The sequence below is a fragment of the Acomys russatus genome, chromosome 31, assembly GCF_903995435.1.
Source record: "Acomys russatus chromosome 31, mAcoRus1.1, whole genome shotgun sequence".
Taxonomy (NCBI): Eukaryota; Metazoa; Chordata; class Mammalia; order Rodentia; family Muridae; genus Acomys; species Acomys russatus.
Genome location: NC_067167.1, coordinates 11,143,057 through 11,165,300, shown reverse-complemented (window position 1 = coordinate 11,165,300; position 22,244 = coordinate 11,143,057). Strand labels below are relative to the sequence as shown.

The 22,244-nt window shown below is 42.0% G+C and overlaps 1 protein-coding gene across 4 annotated transcripts in view; it reads right to left on the bottom strand.

Annotated features, from left to right (window-relative positions):
- Nucleotides 1-576: 576 nt before the first annotated feature.
- The window catches only part of Igf1 (insulin like growth factor 1), a 70,421-nt gene continuing 48,753 nt past the window's right edge, over nt 577-22,244 (bottom strand). For 3 of the 4 annotated variants that reach the window (XM_051139902.1, XM_051139906.1, XM_051139905.1), the window contains exons 3-5: nt 14,817-14,998; nt 13,477-13,528; nt 579-738 (exon numbers count right to left, since the gene is read on the bottom strand). In XM_051139902.1, coding sequence (XP_050995859.1) covers nt 713-738; nt 13,477-13,528; nt 14,817-14,998 — 260 coding nt within the window. In that variant the 3' untranslated portion in view covers nt 579-712. Of the gene's footprint in view, nt 739-13,476; nt 13,529-14,816; nt 14,999-22,244 lie in introns of all 4 variants that reach the window. The other variant, XM_051139904.1, reaches the window with a different exon arrangement.

Here is a 22,244-nt window from a genome sequence, read left to right as displayed (position 1 = left end):
AAAAATAAAGCTTTGTGTCTAAAATAAATGCTTCCAACTTATATTTGCTACAAACGCCAAAGATGGAATCAGGTGGGTTAAAATTTGGTAGGCCATTTGACTGCTTATTGGCTATTGCTTTTGAGGAGGCCAAATTCAACAAATAGAAATGTTAAGAAAGGGTGGGGCTAGGGGAGCTAGACAAGGTTATTAGGCTCTGTAAAACAAGCAGCAACAGCTATGTGGGAAGAAGTGAGGATAAGAGAACAATTTATAAACCACTTACACACAGTTGCTGAATGCAAGGCTTCAGCAGCCAAAAGTCAGAGAGGAACTTACTGCAACTTGATCTATATAACACCCATGCATTTTCGGCTCTTGAGAGGCAGGGACTAGGATATATAATTATATATATATATATATACTTTTTCTCTATAAAATGCTATTGATAAAGGATCAACGGCAATCTACCCACTCGAGGACCACTTTTGCAAAGGTGCAAAGCTTTTTAACAAACACTCCTAAAGACAATGTTGGAATGTTTACTTGTATATTTCGTTGGGGGGAAATGCCCATCTTTTAAATGTTATTGAACTTATTATTATTATTTGGTAGGTGTTTCAGGGTTTTGCAGGTTGCTCCGGCGGAGCAGAGGATCCTGCGGTGACATGGCATTTTCGGCTGCTCGGGAGGTCCCTCCTACATTCTGTAGTTCTTGTCTCCTGCACTTCCTCTACTTGCGTTCTTCAAATGTACTTCCTGCAAACAAGAAAGAAAAGGTGCCATTAAGTTGTAGTGGTTTGCATTATCCACTTCTGCCTTTAAGCAATCCATTTACCCCTTGTGTTTGTTAGTCACTGTATGAGAAAGAGCTTCCTCCATATGCCTACGCAATGTGTGATGATCGAAACAAGAGTTAGGTAGGATTTCAGCACCTTTACAGTCACCATTTCTTTATGATGCTAACTTCCACAGTCTCTTCTTTATAAGCTACACAGTAGATCCTTGAAACATATCACCCCTCCCCCTTGGTTCTTGAGCTTCGGGCAGCCCAGAGGCATAATCAATATGGTTATTAGCTGTTTCTATTCATTTCCACTCTTTATCATGCCATCTTTGAAATCATGTGTGTATTGTATGTGTGCATGCAGATGTGTACGTGGGTATACCTGTAGAACTGGTCTTTTTTAAAACATGTTTTTTTTTTTTTCCATCGAACATAGCTAGAGTATTGAATAGCAAGTTCTCAGGGCATCTGCCTGTCCCCACCCCTCCTCCCTCAGCGTTAATGCCTGACTACTGGTTCTTTACAGGAGTGCTGAGGAATCTGAATTCAGGCTCCCATGCTTCCCTGCTAAGTTCTTCACTGACTGAGCTATTTTCCCTACCCTTGGTATGCCACATTAACGAGAAAGTGACAACCCTGAGGCCCAGATGCCAAGTTCTTTGAGCTGATACCATTGTCACATCCTCAACAAATACAAATATTCCTGAAGGACGGTGAATTTTGTTCAGAACAGAAGTCCTAGGGGAGCAGAGACTCATCTGCTTCATGATTGTTAAAGAGGAATCTAATTTGGGATGCTGCGGGTACTTTTGCCTCTAGTTCTATAGCATGATGCAATAGTCAGCTACAGGTATAGAAAGAGCCTTCATAAGTCCCAGTAGCCCTTATCACTGGGACATGTTGCTCTCAAGATCTCAAGACCAGACGGCCACTCTCACACTGGCAGCCAGGTTTGTTAACATTTTCTCCCACCTGAGGTAACGTCCACCCCACTCAATCTCAACACTGTTAAGAACTAATAGACATTAGAGACTTTGAGAGGGTGAGAAGATTTAATACTGATGAATACCACCAATACCAGCCAGTATGAGCCAATGCCTATCGACCAAGACTCTTAGGCATGTAGTGATTTTTTTTTTCTGATACATATTCTGATACTACCGGGAGCATGTGTCCTATCACTGAGTCCCTCATGAAACATGAAAGGAAATTGGCCCTTTGTGAGTCAGTAGCCAACATCATACTGACAGAACAGAAGAAAGGTGTGTGTAAATATATATGTATATATACATATATACACATATATAGACACACGCACATATATCCATACATACATATACATACTTTTTAAAGTAACGGGCTCATGGCCATTGTGAAAGAAGCAGGCCACAATAAAATAGGATCTTAAGCAGAACACCTTGAAATGCCATCAGTTACAAATAGAGAGATTTTCCCTTTTTTTTTTTTTTTTTTTTTAATAGTTCACTTATCGTACATTTGTCGCCGGGCAAAGTGTTAGACACTGAGCTCCGAGTGAGCTTCTTATCCTTATTGCACTCCTAATAATCATTTTTCTAGACAAATGAAGGCATCGGTGGGTGGAGGAAGAGTGGGATCGTTAAAGTTCCCAAACAGTTTGACACTTTACCTGCTGGGGTGTGTGGAGGGGGGTGGCATTTGATTCATCTTGCCACATGCTTCAAATAGCTGCGAGTCAGGGCAGCACTATTCTACAGAGCTACTAACCAAATGGAGAGGGAGGGAAGTGTGCTAATTTGAATTTTTTTTTCCTATTTAAGATGCACACTGGCTCAGAAATAAAGAATGAACGGTGGGTGAGTCTAAACTACGCACACTAAAACAATTCAAGAATGGGCTGGCAACCGTGAAGGAAACCCCATAATCTGATGAATCCCAGTTCTCAAGCAGAGTTACAAATTTGTCAAAGAGCACACTCGGGTACCTTCTATTCTTTACTTTTTTTTTTTTTTTTAACGCACTGAGAGTTGTACGGCAGCTAAAAGAGGGGGAAATGAGGTCAGATTGGCCATCTCACAGATCTTTATATGCTGGGTCTTTCTTTTCTCTGAAAGCAGAAGGTAGGCAGGTTGAAGTTGAGCCGAAGTGTCCCCTGGCAGTTCCTTTGAGGGTCTGTCTCAGCATCCAGTAGAGCTGTGGGCTGAAAGGCACCCACCAGTGCCCTAAGTAGCATGCTTCCCAAGCACTTGGGCTCAGCGAACCCCCCATTTAAGAGCAGCTGTGTTGTCTGCTTTGCTGTTGGCTCTCTTCCCAGGCTCCCACACGTGGTGGTTTCTTTGTTGCAGACAATGATAGTGACGAACAAAAGCACTCAGGGACTCGGCCTCAGTTACATCTGCCGCTTTAGTTCATTGTCTTAATTTAATTACGCTGGCTCCCCTTGACAATAGGCTGCAAGCGAGGCCTGGTAGAAGCAGCGGTCCTCAGAGCTGGCACCCACCTTCAGTGCACTTCTTGAATGGTTATGAAACAGTCTTACATGCAGCCAAGCACAAACTTTTCACTTCAGCAGTTTGTCCAAGACAAACAAAGCAGCTGAAACTGTTTCTAGTATGCAACTAGACAGATTTTTGAAAGGAAAACGGTAGTGAGTAAATATTATTTCCTATTGACACCAGAGAAGGTAAGATTAAAAAAAAAAAAAAAAAAAAAAAAAGCCAGTTTTCCAGCTCACTGGGGTTGGTGGAAGAAACTGAACCTTCTGAAAAAAAGTTCTAACCAGCTTATTAGGGGATGGGTTGGGAAAGGGATTAATCTGGAATGGCTCTCAAACATTCCCCTGAAGAGTTATCCACAGGCTTTTTGATGGTAAAGATCATCAAGGGTTAATAACAATGCGAATCACAAGACTCTTGACACCTGCTGAGGCTTTATGGCTGAGTAAATTCTTTCACTGGCTCCTCAGATCCATTTTGGCAAGGTGACCTTATTTGTAACCACTCCATTTCCGGGCTGTAGCTTGTGAAGCCTGGAAGATTGAACGGGTATGCCTGAGGCTGCAGAGGAACTGTTGAGATTCCTCCTAGATGGTTCTTAGAATCAAGAGTAGAAATGACAATGGCCATCAATCGAGCATCGATGGTGTGCTAAGGATCAGTTCATCAGTGCCCATTGCATATGCGTTGTCTTCAGTTATTCTCACAGGAGTCCTCAGGATGTGTACTGGCACGTTGACCATTTGACCGTTAAGGAATCTGAACCTTTGAAAGCATTAAAAAAAAAAAAAACTTGCTTATTTCTTACAGTTAAGATGGCTTTCTGTCTTAGAATTGTTGCAGGTCCTTCTGATTCTGGAGGCCACTTGCTACTTTCCACTCCAAGAGGTGAGAGAAAAACCTAGAGCCTCCAGAAGTAGCAGCTCATAATGTCATCAGCTGTCCATTGCAAGGTGTCAGAGGCAGAGGGCCCTAAGCTAACATGGCTCACAGCATCAGCAAGGCAACACATTCATGGTTGCTCTGGAAATGCAGTGCTTTCCGTTAGCAAGTGCTAACTCCTTGGATATTATTACTTTTGAGGTTTTTTTTTTTTTTTTTTTTTTTTACCATACCCACTTTTTTGGGGAGTGGTAGTGGGGGTTTGCCTAGGGGGCAGACTATAAAAGAAAGATGATAGACTCTTTAAACTTCAGGAAGGAAGCGCTGATGTTTTCAATAGACTGCATTTCCATCTTCCACCCACTGTAAACAAGTTAAGTATTGTAGGGCATAGTCTAGGAAAGGCCTGGCATTCTACTTAATAAAAAAAAAAAGCACTGAGGAAATAATGCCAGGCCTAGAATATTAGCAGCTTATTTACAGCACAAAGTACTAACTCAGCATTGACCTTCTCCACAAAAGGGTAAATAGAAGAAGAAAGAACAGTGGGTGATTGACAGATAGCCCAGGCATCAACTGTTTATTTGTTGAAAAGGATATGCTGTAGTTCTTTTTTTTTTTTTTTTTCTGCTTGACTTGGGGGGACACATGACATTGTGGAGGATGATTTAGATGTCTTGGTATCAGCTTTGGCTTCAAGGAATCCCAAGTTCAAATTCTGGGACAGTCAGCTTGGCCTCTCTTGTCTGGTAGCCAAGCTAAGAGAGTGGCGTGAGATTGACTCTGTGCACTAGGCTTTAAAAACCAAACAACCAACATACAGTTCAAGAGACTTGTATCCTGTTGTGTGTAGCTGACTCTAGGACAGAGGCACATGTGTGGATGGTTTCCCCAAGCTACCAAACTTCCTATTTCCTTTCACATAGGTATACCTTCTAGTGAAGGTTTGCTCATTTGCCTCCCATCAAAACTTGCAGACCTGTTTTTGATCCCAGCTTCCCCCACCACGTAAGAGCTACGTGTCTTGGGACAATCACGGACTTGTTCTTCTCTCAGTTTCCTCTTCTATAATTTGAAAGAACGGGAGTAAAAAAAAAAAAAAAACACTGAGTTCATCGAGTTGGTTGATTGGCTGCTTGAACTCTAGTCACTTAGCACAGGGAGATAGCTACCGTTATGGGCAAGAAGGCTTGCTGGCAGAGACACTCAGATTAGATCCATTCTGTGATCTTGGCTTTTAGCAAGGCCAGTTTAGTCTGGCTTGTGTGCTTTCTTGTGTGCGCCTACCTTCGTTAGAACACTGACATGCCTTAGAGTAAATTCTGCACATGTGTGTCTCCCCCACTTAAAGGAAGCTCCCTGAGACTAGGGGGGCATATCTCCTTTACCTCTGTATCCTCCCGAAACTCAAGCAGAGTGTTTGAGGAACAAAAGCCAGTAGCAAGTGCAGAGTCTTGTTTATATCCATTTAAATGTTCTGCAGAAGCAACGGGGGCAGAGTTTAGGTCACCAGCAAGCACTGCATGGCCACCTGCTGTATTCACAAAGCAAAATAGAACAGAAGCCTCTCCAGGCTCAGCTCAGAACTTCCACTGGTGACTGTGGCATAAGTGATGCTAACTAAGAAAGGGAAGACGTAGGAAAGTGCCTGGCTCATGTGCTGAAATCCGCCTTGGCTGTGCACCCTGACTTGGCTAAAGGAGAGCAGGATCTTGACAAGACATTTAGCCTTTCTGGGCTTTCTCGGTTTATTTTCTGACCTCCACAGCAGGGGGCGGGGGGGAAATGATAGGCCCACTATGTGGGCCTATGATGATTAAATGAAGTGATTTACTAAGTCCTTGCCACAGGTAAGTGGTAAATAAACATTAGCTATCATCATCATCATCATCATCATCATCACCATAATCCAGTTTTTAGCAGTTACTACTGACTATGGGCAAAGGTAGCTACGTCTGGATTTGTAAAGTGCCATTGAATGCTGGGATAGCATGCCTTCAGCTTTTTTTCATTTTCTCTTTTAATAAATGATGTATCCCTAGGAAGGCTCAGGAGTCAGGGAACTTGTGTCCATCCTGCCATTATTTTCTGACTGGCTTTAGTCTGATTTAAACAACCTTCTCACTCTTCAAATAACCACCTGATTTGATTTCCAGGGATGTGATCTTCCTGTGATGTAAGAAACCATTGGTAAATGGTTTAAAAGACCAGAGGGAAGTAAAAGAAGAAAACGCTGAAGATTTTTTTTTTCTCTAGGTAGCAGGAATTATTTATATTGTCTTTAACAATCTAGAAGGCTGTTGTAAAATCCTACAGGCTCATGGTTGTTTAGACTGGTTTTTATGGATAAGCTTTGTGGCAAATGCAAGCAACAATAATAATTGAGAAAATAATATCAATATGGTGGTGGAAACAATGATCAATAAGCCCAATCCCACTCTCATTCCCCGAGGGAGTTAATTTTGGAATTGCTGAAAGGTTTGAATGTGACATTCCAAAAGTGCAAAACCAGATGCTGCTAATTTTACTGATGGTTGCACTCCTCACCTGAGAATTAGCTTCAGTGTTATTTTTTCTCGCGCTTTCACAATGCCATTGTTCCAACTGGCATACGACTTATGCTAACAGTGAGCCACTATGTGTGTTAATGTGTATCCTGATGTCCTTGAGGGACCGAGGCCCTGCATAGTCTTCTGATGTCAGCTCACAGTACCATTGGTGGGTGCACAGGGTTAGCAAGAAAGGGTGCTGCCCTCTTCCACTCACTCTTTGAGTGTGTGACAAATCTGGGCAGGACACTCAAACTCTGTGTTCTGAATTTTCCTTCTCACTGAATTGAGAGAAAAATTGGAAGCTTGGAAGGCTCTGCGGTGCTTTGGGGATGAACAAAATGGCACCACGACAGGCTGAAGTGCTTTGCATCTGTTTGAGGTTGATGGGAGCCTTCGACATATGAAAATAAACACTGGGGGATGCTAATGAGTGGGTTTTCCAAGACAGAACAAGGTACAGGCACTGCTCATCCAAACAGTTTTAAAACTTTAGAATCTTTTTTGGTTTGTGTGTGTGTGGTGCTAAAGGCATCTCTCTAACCCTTGCCTTGTATTCTTTTGAAGAACACAAATATTATTGACAGAGACAAACAGAGCATTCAATAGTGACCTGCTCAACTAATACCGAGAAAAGAACACTAAAGATGCCAAGCATATGTTGCTTCCCTTATACTGTTTTTGTCTTGTTTTGCAATCTTCCATAAGCGTTTCTATGTGCCTTGCCATGACAGCAGCATCACACCCTCCAAATACACAATGATTAGGGATCTTTCCCAGGCCCTCAACCTGCCATACTCTTGCTCTTTGCTGTTCGAAAGTTTTTGTCCAGCCATGATTGTTATATACAGCTGTGAAAATAGCCCATCGTATTTTCACAGATGGCAGTGCTGGTTGGTCGTTGATTACTTAACCTCTTGGTGCCGGCCAGACAGAAAGCCCCATGTGAACATTTCTAGACTTTACATAGAATTTTGTAAAAAAAAAAAAAAAAAAATGGCATATGAATCCTTGCTTGCAAGTTGGGGCCATTTAGCTAGTTTCAGTTTGGCTTTAAAATGTCTTGGTCTTTCCCTGGGAACTTTGGGGCCATTTTAGCAAAGAGGAGCTTATTTTCTATCATGCTCAGACTATTGTAGAATGAAAGTGGATGTTCTGGAGTGAGGAGAGGGTATTAGAGACTTATGGCCAAGAGAGGAGGGTAGTGGCTGGAGTGATAGCTTAGACAGTGAAGACAATCGGTTCTAACAACTTAGGTTTGGTTCCCAAGAAGGTCATGGTAGAAAGAAAGAACCGACTCTACCCAAGCTGGTTTCCAACCACCACATATGTGTCATGGTACATGCCCCTTCCCAGAATAAATAGACATAATTTTACGACTTTTCAAAGGAAAGAGGAAAGAGGGAGCAGAACCCTGGGGCAGATGAAGCCACTCATCCTATCTGCGACAGCAGCAGGGTGATGGAAGGAACATTAACTGGATGCAGGGACCCATCTGTGGAGTCCAGAATTAGACTTGGAGGAAGCTTCTCAAGTGGCAACTTCATTCTAGGGGAAACTATTGAGATCCACAGACAAGAAAGAGCTAAAGATTGTTCATTAGAGGAGAGACAGTTGAAGTCCCTGATTCCCTAAAAGACGCCATGAAGACCAGAGCAACTTCCTTCTGCCCTCACAAAAACACTCCCTTCATTTCCTGAACAGCACATACTTTAGGACCATATCCCAGAGTTTTTCAGAATACAAAGGAATCTTGAGATTTTTGTGGATGACAAGTGATGTTTACAAAGGAATTTCTATCCACTGAAAGAAAGCAACCCACCCTGGTATTTGCCCATACTTTTGGAAAGCCATTTACCCACAAACCCTACTGGGTTAAACAAAGCTACACAAACACAAGCATCATCTACATACGTGTGCACTTGTGCACAAACACATGCATCGTGTACATACGTGTGCACTTGTGCTCCTCTGAACACACACACTCCCCCTTCTCTTCTCTGAAGACCGTTTACTATGGTGAATTACACATTCAAAATCCCTACGCAAGATATTTAGAATTAAAATCAGCTGCAAGTACATATAGTATTCTTATTTCTAACTAGCAACCCTCTATTTTAAAAAAAAAATCTCCTGACTGATGCTCTCTGAAACTGTAACCACAACGATGAGCTGAAGTTTTCCCAAAACCAGTTCCCAGTTCTTGTGATCCCTCCAATAGGCTTTGGAGTTGTTTCTGAGTGTGTGGCGTGTTGAGAACTTTCTTAGAGGTGCTGTGTCTCAGGCATGGAGTCACAGATCTGTTATGCCATGTCTCCCATCAGGTCCCTGGTCTTTGCAGCATCCAATTCTGTCTTCTGGAGTGTAAACCCAAGTTGACATTTCTAAATTATATATCTTGGTTGCTGGATGAGACCCAATGGCATTGAGAAATCCCATTAAAGATGGGTTCCCAAACATGTGGCCTGCAAAGAATTCTGATTTCAATTGGGCCCTTGGGAGGGAAGCTGACTTCATTCTTGCGTGCTTAGTGGCTCCTCACGAATCTTCTCTAACTAGTGTCGGGTGACCTTTCTTGCTCAGGTCAAAGGAACCAATAACTGGCCTCTCAGTCCTGAGGTAACACGTAAGGTAAATCCTATAGTGGGTATGCTTATATATTGATATGAGTTTGAACTCATAAAAGGAGATTGTTCTTCATTGAAAAATCTCAATCTTTCCATTGCTTTCAAAAGCCCACACTTGAATTTCAGGCTATCAGCTTCATTCTGGTTCAAAAGTCAACTTTGTATTATTATTACATACTTCAAAAGAGCTCGATTCCCTTTTAACAGGCAAGTAAAGACTAGCTGTTCTCTTTCCCTTATAGACTCCAATGAACCTGTGCTTAGACGACCTTGTCTCCTTCCCATGGTCTCTTGGAGGGAGGCAGTCAGGTGATACCATGAGAAGAGGCAGTGCTCTTTGGAAGATATTTCTCGGTTTCTTTTGCAAACCCTTACATCTTAACAGTGCACATTTGAAGCTGTATGCGGTTGGCTTGTTTTTTAAGAGACAGCTGAAAGATTGGATGCTGATAAAGGACACTAGATCAGCATCCCTAGGAACCAAAGTGTCCCGGAAGCTGTGCGAGCCTGGGAAGATCCCATGTTTCTATTTATTTTGACAGTTTTACTTAAAACTACCAAGATCTAGAATTCATGCTACGATTAAAAGTTTTCCCCCAGGCACCATGAAGTAAAAAGACATATTACATTTGATTTTAACTGGTTGAGGGAAAAAAAAAACCCACAGTGGTTTTCTGTAAAGTTAAGTGTACGACCCTAAAATAAATATTAGTAGCTCTTCATGTGGAAGAGTTGGACTAAACATTTAAATTGGAGTTATTCACAGAATCAGGTATTCTCTAAGTTGGGAGGAATATTAGACTACTGAGCTCTCTTGTTTTGGAGAATATGTACATTGCTGGAACTGTTGTCAAACGTTGACTTGACATGATTGGCTATGGGAGACATTTCTAAATCGGGAGTCCCCATTGCTCTAACTTCCAGAAGTACAGAAATTCTACTTAGTATTTCAATAGTGCTTCTTAGGTGGACGCATATGCCTATCTATGCTTTTAATAACTCCTCACAGCAATATGCAATAGATTCAGTTGTCACCATGTTTGAAAGATGAGGAAACTGAGGCATGGATGAGCCAGACAAGTAAGAGCTTTGGCTTGCATCGAGGCAGACTGACAAAGTTCTGTGTTCCTGGTGTGACTACTCCACTTCTCCAACTCGTAAGCCTTATGCCTTAGTTTAGACATTTAGAGCCAACGAGGAGGCTTGTCTCGGAAGGACAGCTCCTCGCAGACTTTAATCAGTTTTAAACAAAAGTGTCGATTTGCCTTGAAAAGGAAACACTTGGTGATGAAATGTGAAAATGATAAATGAGGGTGTATACTCTGCTTAATTCTAGAAGACACTGGCCGGAGAGGTCGCATTCACCACGAAGCGTTTAGCAAATCACTAACTGTCTCACATTGAGCCTTTGAGCAATTTCAGTCTGAGCTAAAGAAGTGCATTTGAACCACGTGCGACGTCACCAATGCCCCTTTGCCCTTTCCCGGTTTATTCTGCATTTACCTCACCACCGTCACATAGAGGAGCGTGCTTGACGAGAGAACCATGCTTGAGCGTGTTTTTCATGATTCCTATTACATGCCAATGACATGTAGGCATGTTCAGGATTGCTCTAAAATAGTTAAAAGCCTACTTCAAAAAAGAAATGCATTTCAGTTCACAGTCTAGGGCTGTGAGAAACTTGTTTTGATTAGGAAGTCCTATCGCTTCAAGTTGTCCTTGAATGGAGCTCATAATTAGATACACAACCACCCAAGCCTTTCCAAAGGACGTACGTTTGGAAGTCTTGGTGAACCTTGGTCTCTTGAAGAGTCCTTCCCGGCTAAGGTGACTTCAGTGTCAGTTTTTGCCTCAAGCTGCCCCCCACAGCATGCTGTCCTAACAGAATGTGGCATCTCCTGATAAGCTAGCATCTTTGCAATGGTACCTGAGGTAGACTGGCTTTCATTGGGGCAGGGAGGAGGTGGTTGACATAGACTTCTGACTGAACCTTTAGCACTATTTTGAGCTCTGGATGCCTTTGTTATATTGAAGACTTCCCAGGTTTTCAATGAGCCCTGGAGAAAAAGTGATCCCAGAGCAGGGAAAAAGAAAAATCAGGAATGAGAAGGACTGGGTGGAAAGCAAAGGATGCTTCTTTACTCCGGGACTTCTTTGAGGTATGTGCATAGATGAAGTGCTTCAGTTGTTTTTTTGGTTTTTTTTGTTTTTTGTTTTTTTTTTAACCACCCAAAGGCCATCGCTAGCTTGCTGGAGGACTTCTGCCTTCCAACCTGTATCAGTGAGGTACCTCACAGTTTGGATAATCTTGAGATTTCTGCTCCATGAAGATCTTGCTTGTACTGCTTAGGTCAAGGGAGGTGGGAGCAGAGGTCACCGAGAGCCGCCTTCTGTGGGTTGATTGTTGCCTTCTTCACCTTCAGAGAGTTCAACACTTGAGAGCATTGGCAACCTTTCTTCTGGGGGGAAGACTTCCTGTGTCCAATTCCACACACACACACACCCTTTTTTTTAACTTGGCTCATTTTGATTAATTGTTGTTGTCTGCTGTCCAGAAGAAGCTTAGAAACCAAGTACGTTCCCATTTATGTCCGGATCTCAGTATCCTGATCTTTAAAACCAAGAGACAGAAAGGCTCCAAGGCCTTTACCAGCACTGACAGCATGGTCCTAAGACGCTTTCTAATGAAGACGCTCATAGGAAATGATAGTGCAATATCTAGCTGTAAGTGTGTTTTTGTGAGTGTATGTGTGTGTGTGTGTGTGTGTGTGTGTGTGTGTGAGAGAGAGTGTGTGTAGCATATATGTCTGAGAGTGTAAGTTTGTATGTGACTATGTTGTGAGTTGTTTGTGAGTATATGTGTGTATAAGTGTATATGTAAGCATGTGTGTGAGTTGTGTGTATATGTGTGTGCATATACGAGCGTGTATATGTGAGATAGTGTGTGTTTTTGTGAGTGTGTGTGTGTGTGTGTGTGTGTGTGTGTGTATGAAGAGAGAGGCAGGGACGGAGAGAACAAATAGATGCATAGTTGAAAATAAAATTTTTCCGTAGCAGATATAACTAAATGATATAGTTTGATATGAGATATGTTCATTATGGGCTGACTGCTCTCCTGTAGCCCAAAAGTCATGCTCAAGGTTCCAGTTTCCTGTACCTTAACTGTAGAGTGCACTTAGATACAGAATCTTTATTGAGGTAATCCATCACAATCAGGTCATTAGAGTGAACCCCAATCCAACCCCACTGATATCCTAATGAAAACACAGTATTTGGACACTGAGATATGTACAGAGGGAAGATTTAGGAAGGAGGCCTCCAAGGGACTGATACCTTGAGTGAGGACTTCCATTCTCCAGAAGCATGAAGGATGAAAAAAACTACTATGTCTGTGGGTTAAGCCATTTAGTCTATAGTCTGTGATGCTTTGTTATGGCAGCCATAGCAAACTAATACGTCTTTCATGTCTGACACCACAGTGCAAGAGAAAAGTTCAGTGATCTTTTAAAGGTTACCTCACAGGACTCTTTTTGTAAATACTTCATGATCTTTGGCCTAAACCCTGGACTTGACTGTGAGGCAGGGCCACCAGTGAAATTCAGGGAAGAAATCTGGGAACTTCTGTGACACAATATGGTGTTGCTGCGAACTCAGGGTTAATAGTTAACTCTGAACATATATTGACACGGGCAATTCTTCTATAACAGATTTGGGCAAAATTTAGAATGCCTGCAGAAGATGTGATCTTTATTTGCATATTTTTTTTAAAACTCTGATTTTTTTTTAAAGGGGAAGGGCGTGCCTTGTCATGTTTTTAAACTTTCTTTGTTTTTGTTGTTGATGGCGCTCTGTTCTTGTCACTTTGTACTTTCTGAGGTGTTATGTTTTCCCCTTCCATCCTTTCCACGCATCATGGCGACATGCCGTAGTGGGTTATTTTTTGCTCCCACCTGATTCAGTCAAGACCGCTCTTCGCCATTTCCTCTATAGCTGTTCTGAGCTGCTGTCTGCTCCCCTCTCAGCCTTGCCTCTGGCACTTCCCTTTGGGGGGTGCTCCTTGTTCCCAGTTCCTCACTCCACTGGCCTCTCTCTGCTCTTCCTCATCTCCTCTGACTTGCTGAGTTGCCTCTGCTCCCCTCCTTCTGTTTGTTCCCCTCCTGGGTGTGTCTTTGGCTCACCTTTCCTTCTCCTTTGAGGCTTCGTTTTCTTGTTTGGAGATAGGGCCTGGGACTGCAAACATCACAAAAACAATTGCATTGAGAATAGATGGTCCCTGTGGCTGGGGGCAGTCTTTTGAATCTGCCCACAATGCCTGGTCTCCATAGGAAACAGGAGCCAGCCTTGGTGCTGGAGAGGGGTCTGCAGAGCTGACATTCCAGAGCTTTGGGCCTCACCTGCCTCCAGTACCCACTTCCTCTTCAACTAGAAAGAATGAACACTCCTTTGTCCCTCCTTCACATACTGACATTCTCTCTGACCCTTGTGCCCACTGTGTTCTGTATATGTCAAGCCCTGAACAGTCCCTTCACATCCCTTGAGGGGACTCACTGAGAGGATGTCTCCACTAAGACACCACCCTGGCCCTCCTTCAGCCTCGGCTGTGGTTTAGGACCAGGGAACAGCAAAGTGTCATTGCAAACTTTTGGGCCTCTTATCTTGTGCTTTCTGCACAACGTTAGCCCTGTTTCAATGATAGAGTCTACACGTTCACTTACTTTTTGCCTTCTTTATCCTCCTTTCTCCTTTTCTTCTCCTTATTTCTATATAAGGACTGTGATTCTACTTAGACTCTTAAGACATTTGTTCATTCATTTGTTTGTTCATTCACTTACTCACAACTGTATCAGGGCAGATGGTCTTTCTGAGGTGGCTTTATAACTTATGCCTTGCATTTTGTTCTAAGCATTTCTTACAGCTAAACAGGGTATGTCCATTTTCACTGTTTTTTTTAAAATTTAATTTATAATTGCCCCCACTGTGAATTTCAAATAGGTCCCAGTAGGGAGTCTGTATTTGGACCAGTGTAGAATTCCAGGACTTACAAATTTTGTTATTAGATTAAAATTATGGCATATGTTACTCCTCGTCTATCACTTATGTGGTGCAGGCATTCCACTTGTACATGGACTGTATCTTAAGTATATCAACTTACTAAATTCTAACAAGTTGTTGCAGTAAATAGCATCCTTATCATAGTTTTATTAATAAGTCAGAATTGGTATGCTATTTGGCCAAAAGGCCTCATTGGGCGACTTGAGTTTTGATAGGGTTAGTCTTTGCTTTCCACCACCTTCCAAGTGTCAGATGGTCCAGGGCTGTGGAAAAGATAATTTAAGAGTAGAGGGGGATTTAAAGAATGGACTCACAAGCTATCCTGGTGGTGGGACTGGAGCTTTTTTGACCTGTCATCTAAGAGACACAGGACAGAATTTCCATTTACCACCCCCACCCCACCCCCACTGCACCATGTGTGACAGAGCACTCAAGAATGGCTGTCTTCCATCCCCCAAAAGCTTACCTTCTGAGTCTTGGGCATGTCAGTGTGGCGCTGGGCACGGATAGAGCGGGCTGATTTTGTAGGCTTGAGCGGGGCACAGTACATCTCCAGCCTTCTCAGATCACAGCTCCGGAAGCAGCACTCATCTACAATGCCAGTCTGGGGTGCCCTCCGAATGCTGGAACCATAGCCTGTGGGCTTGTCTACACAAATCAGAACGGCCTGGTGTTAGACAGAAGTGCCTACGTGCGCAGGCTCCCATCTAGTCCCCCGATGCCTCTCGTCTCCTGATATCAAGTCTATATACGTCTCTAACTTTGTCACTCTTATCTTGAAGTAGCATCGATGTGAATGACCCAGTATAGATTCCGGTATAGATCCCTGGAATGATGAAAGCACACTCGTGCATAAGAACTCATTTGCCACATAATTAATTTGTATTAATCCTCTTCATGTTCTCAACAATCTATATTCAAGGATCTTGTCTATGTCCAATCTTATCATTTCCCTTTTTATTGTCTTAGTTGAGAGGCCTTTAAGAGTGTTAGTTAAAACAAAATCACAGATCAGGTTTCTTAACATTTTGTAAACACATTGTTTTTTGTTAAAATGACAAGGTATATATTGTGAGGGTATAGTAGGATACTTTGGAACACATATATACTGTGTAATACAATCAACGGAAGATATTTAGGTTGTTCATTATCTCAAACATATGAGCAAGAACGCCCTTTTATACACAATACTGGGAAAACCAAGTTCTTAATCATTTTAGTTAACTATATACAGTTTTATACAGAGGGCAGCTCAACTGTTCTTTTACTTAACTATTTCTATTGTAAATCAAAGTCCATATAAGCAAAGTTTGAATTCTAAAATATATACTTCTTTTACTGGTGAGAAAAGTGAGACTCAGAATTGGAAGTAATTGGTGGAGTCGGGATTCGAACTCTGATCTGCCTGCTGTTAAGCTTAGGGGCCCCAGGGAGTCCAGAAGATATTGGTGTAGAACCAGAAAAGTCACTTAGTGTCTGGAGTTCTCAATCTAACTGTACAATGGGTAATGACATCTTTCTTGTTAGATTTGAGGATAAGATGATATAATGTGTTAAGTAAAGTAATGCATAGCACCTGGTACAGAAGAGGTCTTAACTACATATTTGCTTTTCCAGGGGATCTTTTTCAAGATCTTAAATGATATATATAAATCCATTGCTGCTATTGACCATACCCAGAAACCCAGCAACTCAAAACTGATTACAATAGCAGTAGGAAATAGGCTTGCCCAGTCACCCCAGAAAGCCTAGAGCAACCATTTCTGTTTCCTTACGGAATAACTGTTGGACTGGGACGGAAAGAACTAAATGCCAGTGGGAATACTGATATCAAAACTCCTTTGATATTTGCAAGTCAGCTAGACCTCTTTACTTGGCACGTAGGCTGTGGTTTGATTCGATAATTGGTTTTGACCACACCTTTATTGGCTTTCAGAATTAAAACAGAAGGTAAAATGAGCTTACATAGAACTCAGCATGGGCTGAATTGTTACATTTTGTCTCTGTAGAACTTTGGCTAAGTCAAATATTGTCTATACCTCAGTGCATCCACCACATAAAATATGAATCTGCATGATCTTACACAGGGGCAGTCAATTTTGGTCTCTCCATTGCTATGTAGGCCTTATGAAAAAGACTTGTCAACTGCAAGAATTCAGCCAACAACCTGATACGTGCTTAAGCTTAATCCCCAATGCAAGAAGCCACAACATTAAGTAAAGACTTATAACCACATAAATAATAGCACAATACTTAAGAATAGGGTTTTGAAAATTGAAATCTTCATCCATATTTCAACTTCCTCACGGGGTGTTGGGGGGCAGAGATCGGGACCATGGTAATGTCTTGCTGCCACATTCATTTGGCTGCCTCACTGCTGGAGAGGCCAACTGCTCATGGTTTCTTCTAAGAACCCAAACGTTTCCTGATGCTTGGCATGGGAGCCTTGTTGCTGCTTCCTTACAGGAGGAAGGTTTAGTCTCAGGGCAGCTGGAGGAAGGAACCTACTGAGAGTTCATTTGTGGTCTCTCTGGGAAGGATCTGCACACACTCTCTCTGTCCCTCCCTTCCTCCACCCCACCCTACCCTCTCTCCCTCTCTCTCTCCAGACTCTGTGGGCTCCTCATAGCTGTGAGCTTTGGGAGTGAGTGAGTAGGCAACTCTTCCCAGTGGACCCTCAGCAGTGCTTTTGCCATTGGAAGAAAGACTAGCATAGAATTGGACTCAGGGCTTTGGCTCGCCAGCCAGGTCCTGGCGAGTCAAAACTAGCCAGTCCCTTGGGCAATGTAAACAATGTTTTTTGTTTTTCTGGTTTTTTTTTTTTTAATAACCTTTTCCTGGGACTATAAATTAGAGGAAAGACACAAATGGATACACATGGCTCTTGCAATCCGCAAAGGACTTCTGCATAGTTTTCTTACTGGCTAGCCAGTTAAGACTGGGGGATACATTTGGGTTCACTTTGCAGGTAGGACACAGAAGAGAAGGAGCCTGTCTCTTTCACTGTCCCTCTCACAATAATACTTCTTCACGTAGTGACTGCCCTTCATTTAGAGTACACATTTCTTTTGTTTTTGTTTTTCAAGATAGGGTTTCTTTGTGTAGCCTTGGCTGTCCTGTACTCGCTTTGTAGACCAAGCTAGCCTCGAACTCACAGCGATCCGCCTGCCTCTGCCTCCCGAGTGCAAAGAGCACACATACAGAGTCAGCCGTTGATTATGGAATAGTTACTTGGTGTTTGGAAGTACAGTTATGGAAGTCCTTCCAGAAACTTCCACCCTTGGCCAGTTCAGATACAACTGTTTTTTGGATTGAAAATGCTCTGGGATTCTAGGACCTATTTAAGGTTTCATCTCAAGCACTGCTCACCTAATCTTACTTGTGCTCTTCTCGCTTGCTCCAAGAGGAAGATGCCAGACATCATCTTGGGCTAGTGAAAAGCATTCCCATACATGATCCTTCTTGGTGGCTACCAGCAGCCACGAGACCACTTCAGAATGGACAGCGACCATCACCACAGCCAACAAGAGCACGCACGCTCAGCGCCTACTCTGCTGAATCTCCCAGCGGAGCACAGGGTTCGATGCCGTTCGTTCTATAAAGCAGCTGTGCTTTCCAGCCCACAGACTGATGCCTTGTGAAGCAGAGAGCTTTAGGATTTTCATGTAACGCTCAACTAAGAAGCTTGATCCTATCTCACATCTGTGTCTTTTTAAAGATGCTATTGGAGTAATGGTGCACACGTGTGGATTTTCCCATGACTATAACTACAGGTTAGCTCCAGCTACCGCAGTCCTAGATGGATGTTTTTCTTTTTCAATTCAGAACAACTACAATGGACTCTCATTGTACTTTATTCAGAATTTACCAATCAAACAAATGTTTACCTATTGCTTTTTAAAGCCTGAGCCAGCCTTTGAAGTGTCCCGTGCATTTGATCTCAACAATCATCCTTCAGCAATTGAGAGACCACATTTGTGGGTCAAAGTCTTAGGCTTTTTCTTCAAACGACATCCTATAAGTCTTTTTTAGAACCACAACTAAAGTATTTACTGTGATGGTCTGAAACAGGAAGTCTAGTGCAATACGGTTTGTCAGCTGTTGAGCAGAAGTAAGAGAATATCTTCATTACATCTAATTTACAGCACATTTTAATCATCTGATTAATTTTATAATGAGATGGAACTAGTTGTTTCATCACTGCCTTTTTAAAAAAAAATCCCTTGTTACATATTTTTAGTCTAATTGGCAGATTTGGAATTATCAGGTAAGCAGAAAACAAAATGATCGTAGCATAAAAGATTTTAAACAGTTTAGACCAAAAAAAAAAAAAATATGTTAAAGAAAATAGATTTTCTTGAAATGTAATGGAGCCCCGCCCCAAAGCAGGGAGCAGCTAAGTAATGGCTGTAGGAATGCCTGTCCCTGACCTTAGGAGCAGGATCCTGGATAGAAAGTAGATGACCGCTGTGGTTCTTTCAATTCCAGGGATTCTAGAGAAACTCTTGGCTAAGTGTTCAGCTTAGTTGGGAAACACATTGTCTTTTGAGAAAGAGCTTCAAATATTTTAAAACTCGGAAGCTGAAAATTTATTTTCTAATTATCATTTGAGCTCTCCGGAACTCTCGGAGCACTCCTTATTGTCTCTAGCCAAGGCAGCAGTAAAAGCCAGGGGGCTGGGGTAGGGCCTTTTATAATGAGACTCAATCTCAGGGTTCTTTTACCTCTCTATATACTTAACCGCTAGACTGCGTAACACCCCAGAGATGTTTTGTTGACAAAGCCTTAATGTTGAACATTTATAGCACTATACTTACTTTGTCAGTAGTTTTGGTTCAGAGGTTGTCTAGCATGTAGACCAAAGACAGTATTCCAGACAAGCTGGCTACCACTTAACCTAGATGTTCAGTCCTCTATGAGTAGACGTAATGTTTAGTCGCAACACGCTGCCGTATTTTAAACACAGGCCAACAGTTAGACTTCTAACAGTTAAACAGATGGCTTCTGTGATAGCATCACTGCCCTTTAAATAATGCATGGTCAGTGGAGTAATTCAATAATCTTCAGGGCAAACTTGCTAGTGACAAGGGTTTTGGGCAGAACTGTGGTATCATCAAAACCACGCCAATTAGCCTAGTATCACATTTTGTCAGGGATGCAAGCCACTCACTCCCACCATCTCTGAGATTTAGCTGAGATTTAGCTGGCACCATCCCTTCTAGAGCATAGAATTCCAGCCATTCATCCCCAGTGAAAACTCCTCTACCAGTCTGAATGGACTTGTGGTTCTCTTCCAATTCTAGACATGCACTTGAGGCCGTACGTGGGGCATTGCTCTTTCCTTTGCTTCCCTGTGATATTTCCCCTTTTTACTTACTGAGAAAGCTTTTTATTTTTAAAACTGTCATTGAAAGGAGGAAACTATTGATTTGGTGCATCAGTATTTAAATAATGACAAATGCAAACATTTTCAAACTAGAAGCATGGCCTACTTTTGAAGACGTATACTTAATTGCTTTCTGGGTTACAAAGAATACAATTCTCTAAAACAATTACTAATAGGAGGAAAGAGGCTCCAGAGTAGATTCTGTCTTGCTTTTTATAAAGCAAATTTAATTTTTAAATTGAGAACAGGATGAAGAGGCCAGAAAATTCAAGCTGGGGTTTGGAGATTATTTCTAGAAAATTCCCAGTCATGTGTCTGACAGAAAATACAAATGGAATTATTAGATACCATACAATATACCCAACTTTTAATAGCTGAAGATTGATCGCACCGGATAGCACACTCAGGAGCCAGAAATTTGTTTCTTATACAAGTTATCGTACTTTGTTTTTCTTTTTGCTAGTTTCTAGATTCACTGACAATTCAGGATAATTCAAAATCATTGGCTCCTTAAGTCAGTGTTGGTCTGTGGGTCACCTTATCTAATAAAAATTAATTCCTTTGGCATCATTTTGCATTGGATATTAGTAGGAAACTTCTTAAAATTATATAAGAGGCAATCTTGCAGCTGCTCAGTAAAATTTCTTTTGTTGTCCTGAGGACCCTGTGTATGCTAAAGACACATCATACCACCGAATAAGCCCCTAGCCCTACAGTTTGGCATTCTAATATCCTTCCTTACTCCCTTGCTCCCTCCCCACCTCCTTTTCTCACTCCCTCCCATTTTTCCATCCTTTCTCCCTTTGTTTCTTTGGAGACAGGGTTTTGCCACATAGCTCACACTAGCCATAACCTGGACACATGAACTCCAGCCTCCTGAGTGCTGGGATTGTAGGTTTATGTTACAACTTGTGACAACATTTTAATGTGTATTTGCATAAATGGAAGATACTTTCCAATATTTCTTAATTCTGATAGCTTTATATGACAAACAGATTTCTTCCATAATTCCTAATATAAGGAAAATTATGATAAGACACTGTATAGTTGACATTTCCTGGAGCCATAGTACTTACATTTAGGGTCCTTGAGAGTCAATATTTTACCCTTCTAAAACTTTATAATAGTCACACTTAGTTTAAAGAAATTAATAAGGTATGGCTGTGTGTTTAGTAAATATGCAGAAAGAGGTTGTGTCACTAGGCCCATCATTAGCTTTTATGATAACACGGGCATGCATTTATATACTCACACGTATTAGAGAATAAAGCGAACCATAATCAATAGGAAAGTTTTCAAGTTAGGATTATTGGCAGAAGGCTTAAAACCTGTGTTTATCAATAACGCCTGACTGGCCCTTTTCGGGATACCTGTGTTCAGTACTGCACGTCTGCGGAAGGACCTTTCCAAAGCTTGACCTTTGACATCTGTACAAGTGGACACCGAGAAAATGTTCTCTTTTCGATGAACTATGTGTCAAGAGACAACAGTCTCGACAACCTATCAAGTGTGGGCATCGATTTCACTTTTGGCCTGTGTTAATTTTTAATTGGCAGTGTTTGCTAGACCTGCTGCTTCTCAGCTGGATGAGGTCATCTTTTCTAGGAATCATGACCCTATATGACCCACCCCACCCCACCACTAAGCCACCCTTTCTCAGCTACTAAATCCCTATAATGCCAAAGACCAAAGTCTCCCTGTTACCCAATCATGTCAATGTTTATGTATCTCTGGGTCTAAAAGAAACAGAATAAAGCATCAGGAGACAGAGCCTTTCTTGAGACCCTTTGTTCTTTTGGAAGCCCTACCTCAAGGGCAGGTATGGAAAGGATGCTGTTCCGGTTCCCTTTGTTTCAAATGTCACGGGGTCAAAGTATACAACTGAGGGGCTAGAACAACTGAGATTCAAAGCAGAAACAAAATTGTGTTAAGACCCTTTAGAGAGAGGATCTGACAGAGTGGGAGGAAATGTGATGCATTACTTTAGCTTGATGTGAAGCCCTAGAGGATGACCATACTGCTAGGCCAGCAGAATTTACTAGTTTGGAGCCTATTCCAAGACTTGAGGGAGATAGAGATAGCCAACGAAATTACTCTGGCAAGAGAAATGCTTCACTGCACAGAATTGTGGTCCTAAGGGAATAGCTTGGTTTATCAATGTCTAAGGAGAAGGGTAAACCAAGTGCCAAGAGGTCATTTTTATGTTGGGATTATTTCAGTGGGGCTTCCTGTGGAAGGTTAGCTACCATTGACTGATTAGGCAACTCCGTCCACTTACAACACATTACCCAGTAGAAATGAGGTCTTCCAGTAATATCTGTCATGCCAATGATGGAGGAAGTAGTGAGTGGTTGAAGCCCAAGGTGTGGGGGTTAGCTTCTGGCCCTCACTTAACTATGTGAGTTTTGAGTGGGACCAAATCCTCTGAGATTCAGATCTTTACAGGTAGACTTGCTATACCAAAAATATCTCCTAGACATTCTGGGGGTATTAAGTAGCTCTTTGTCT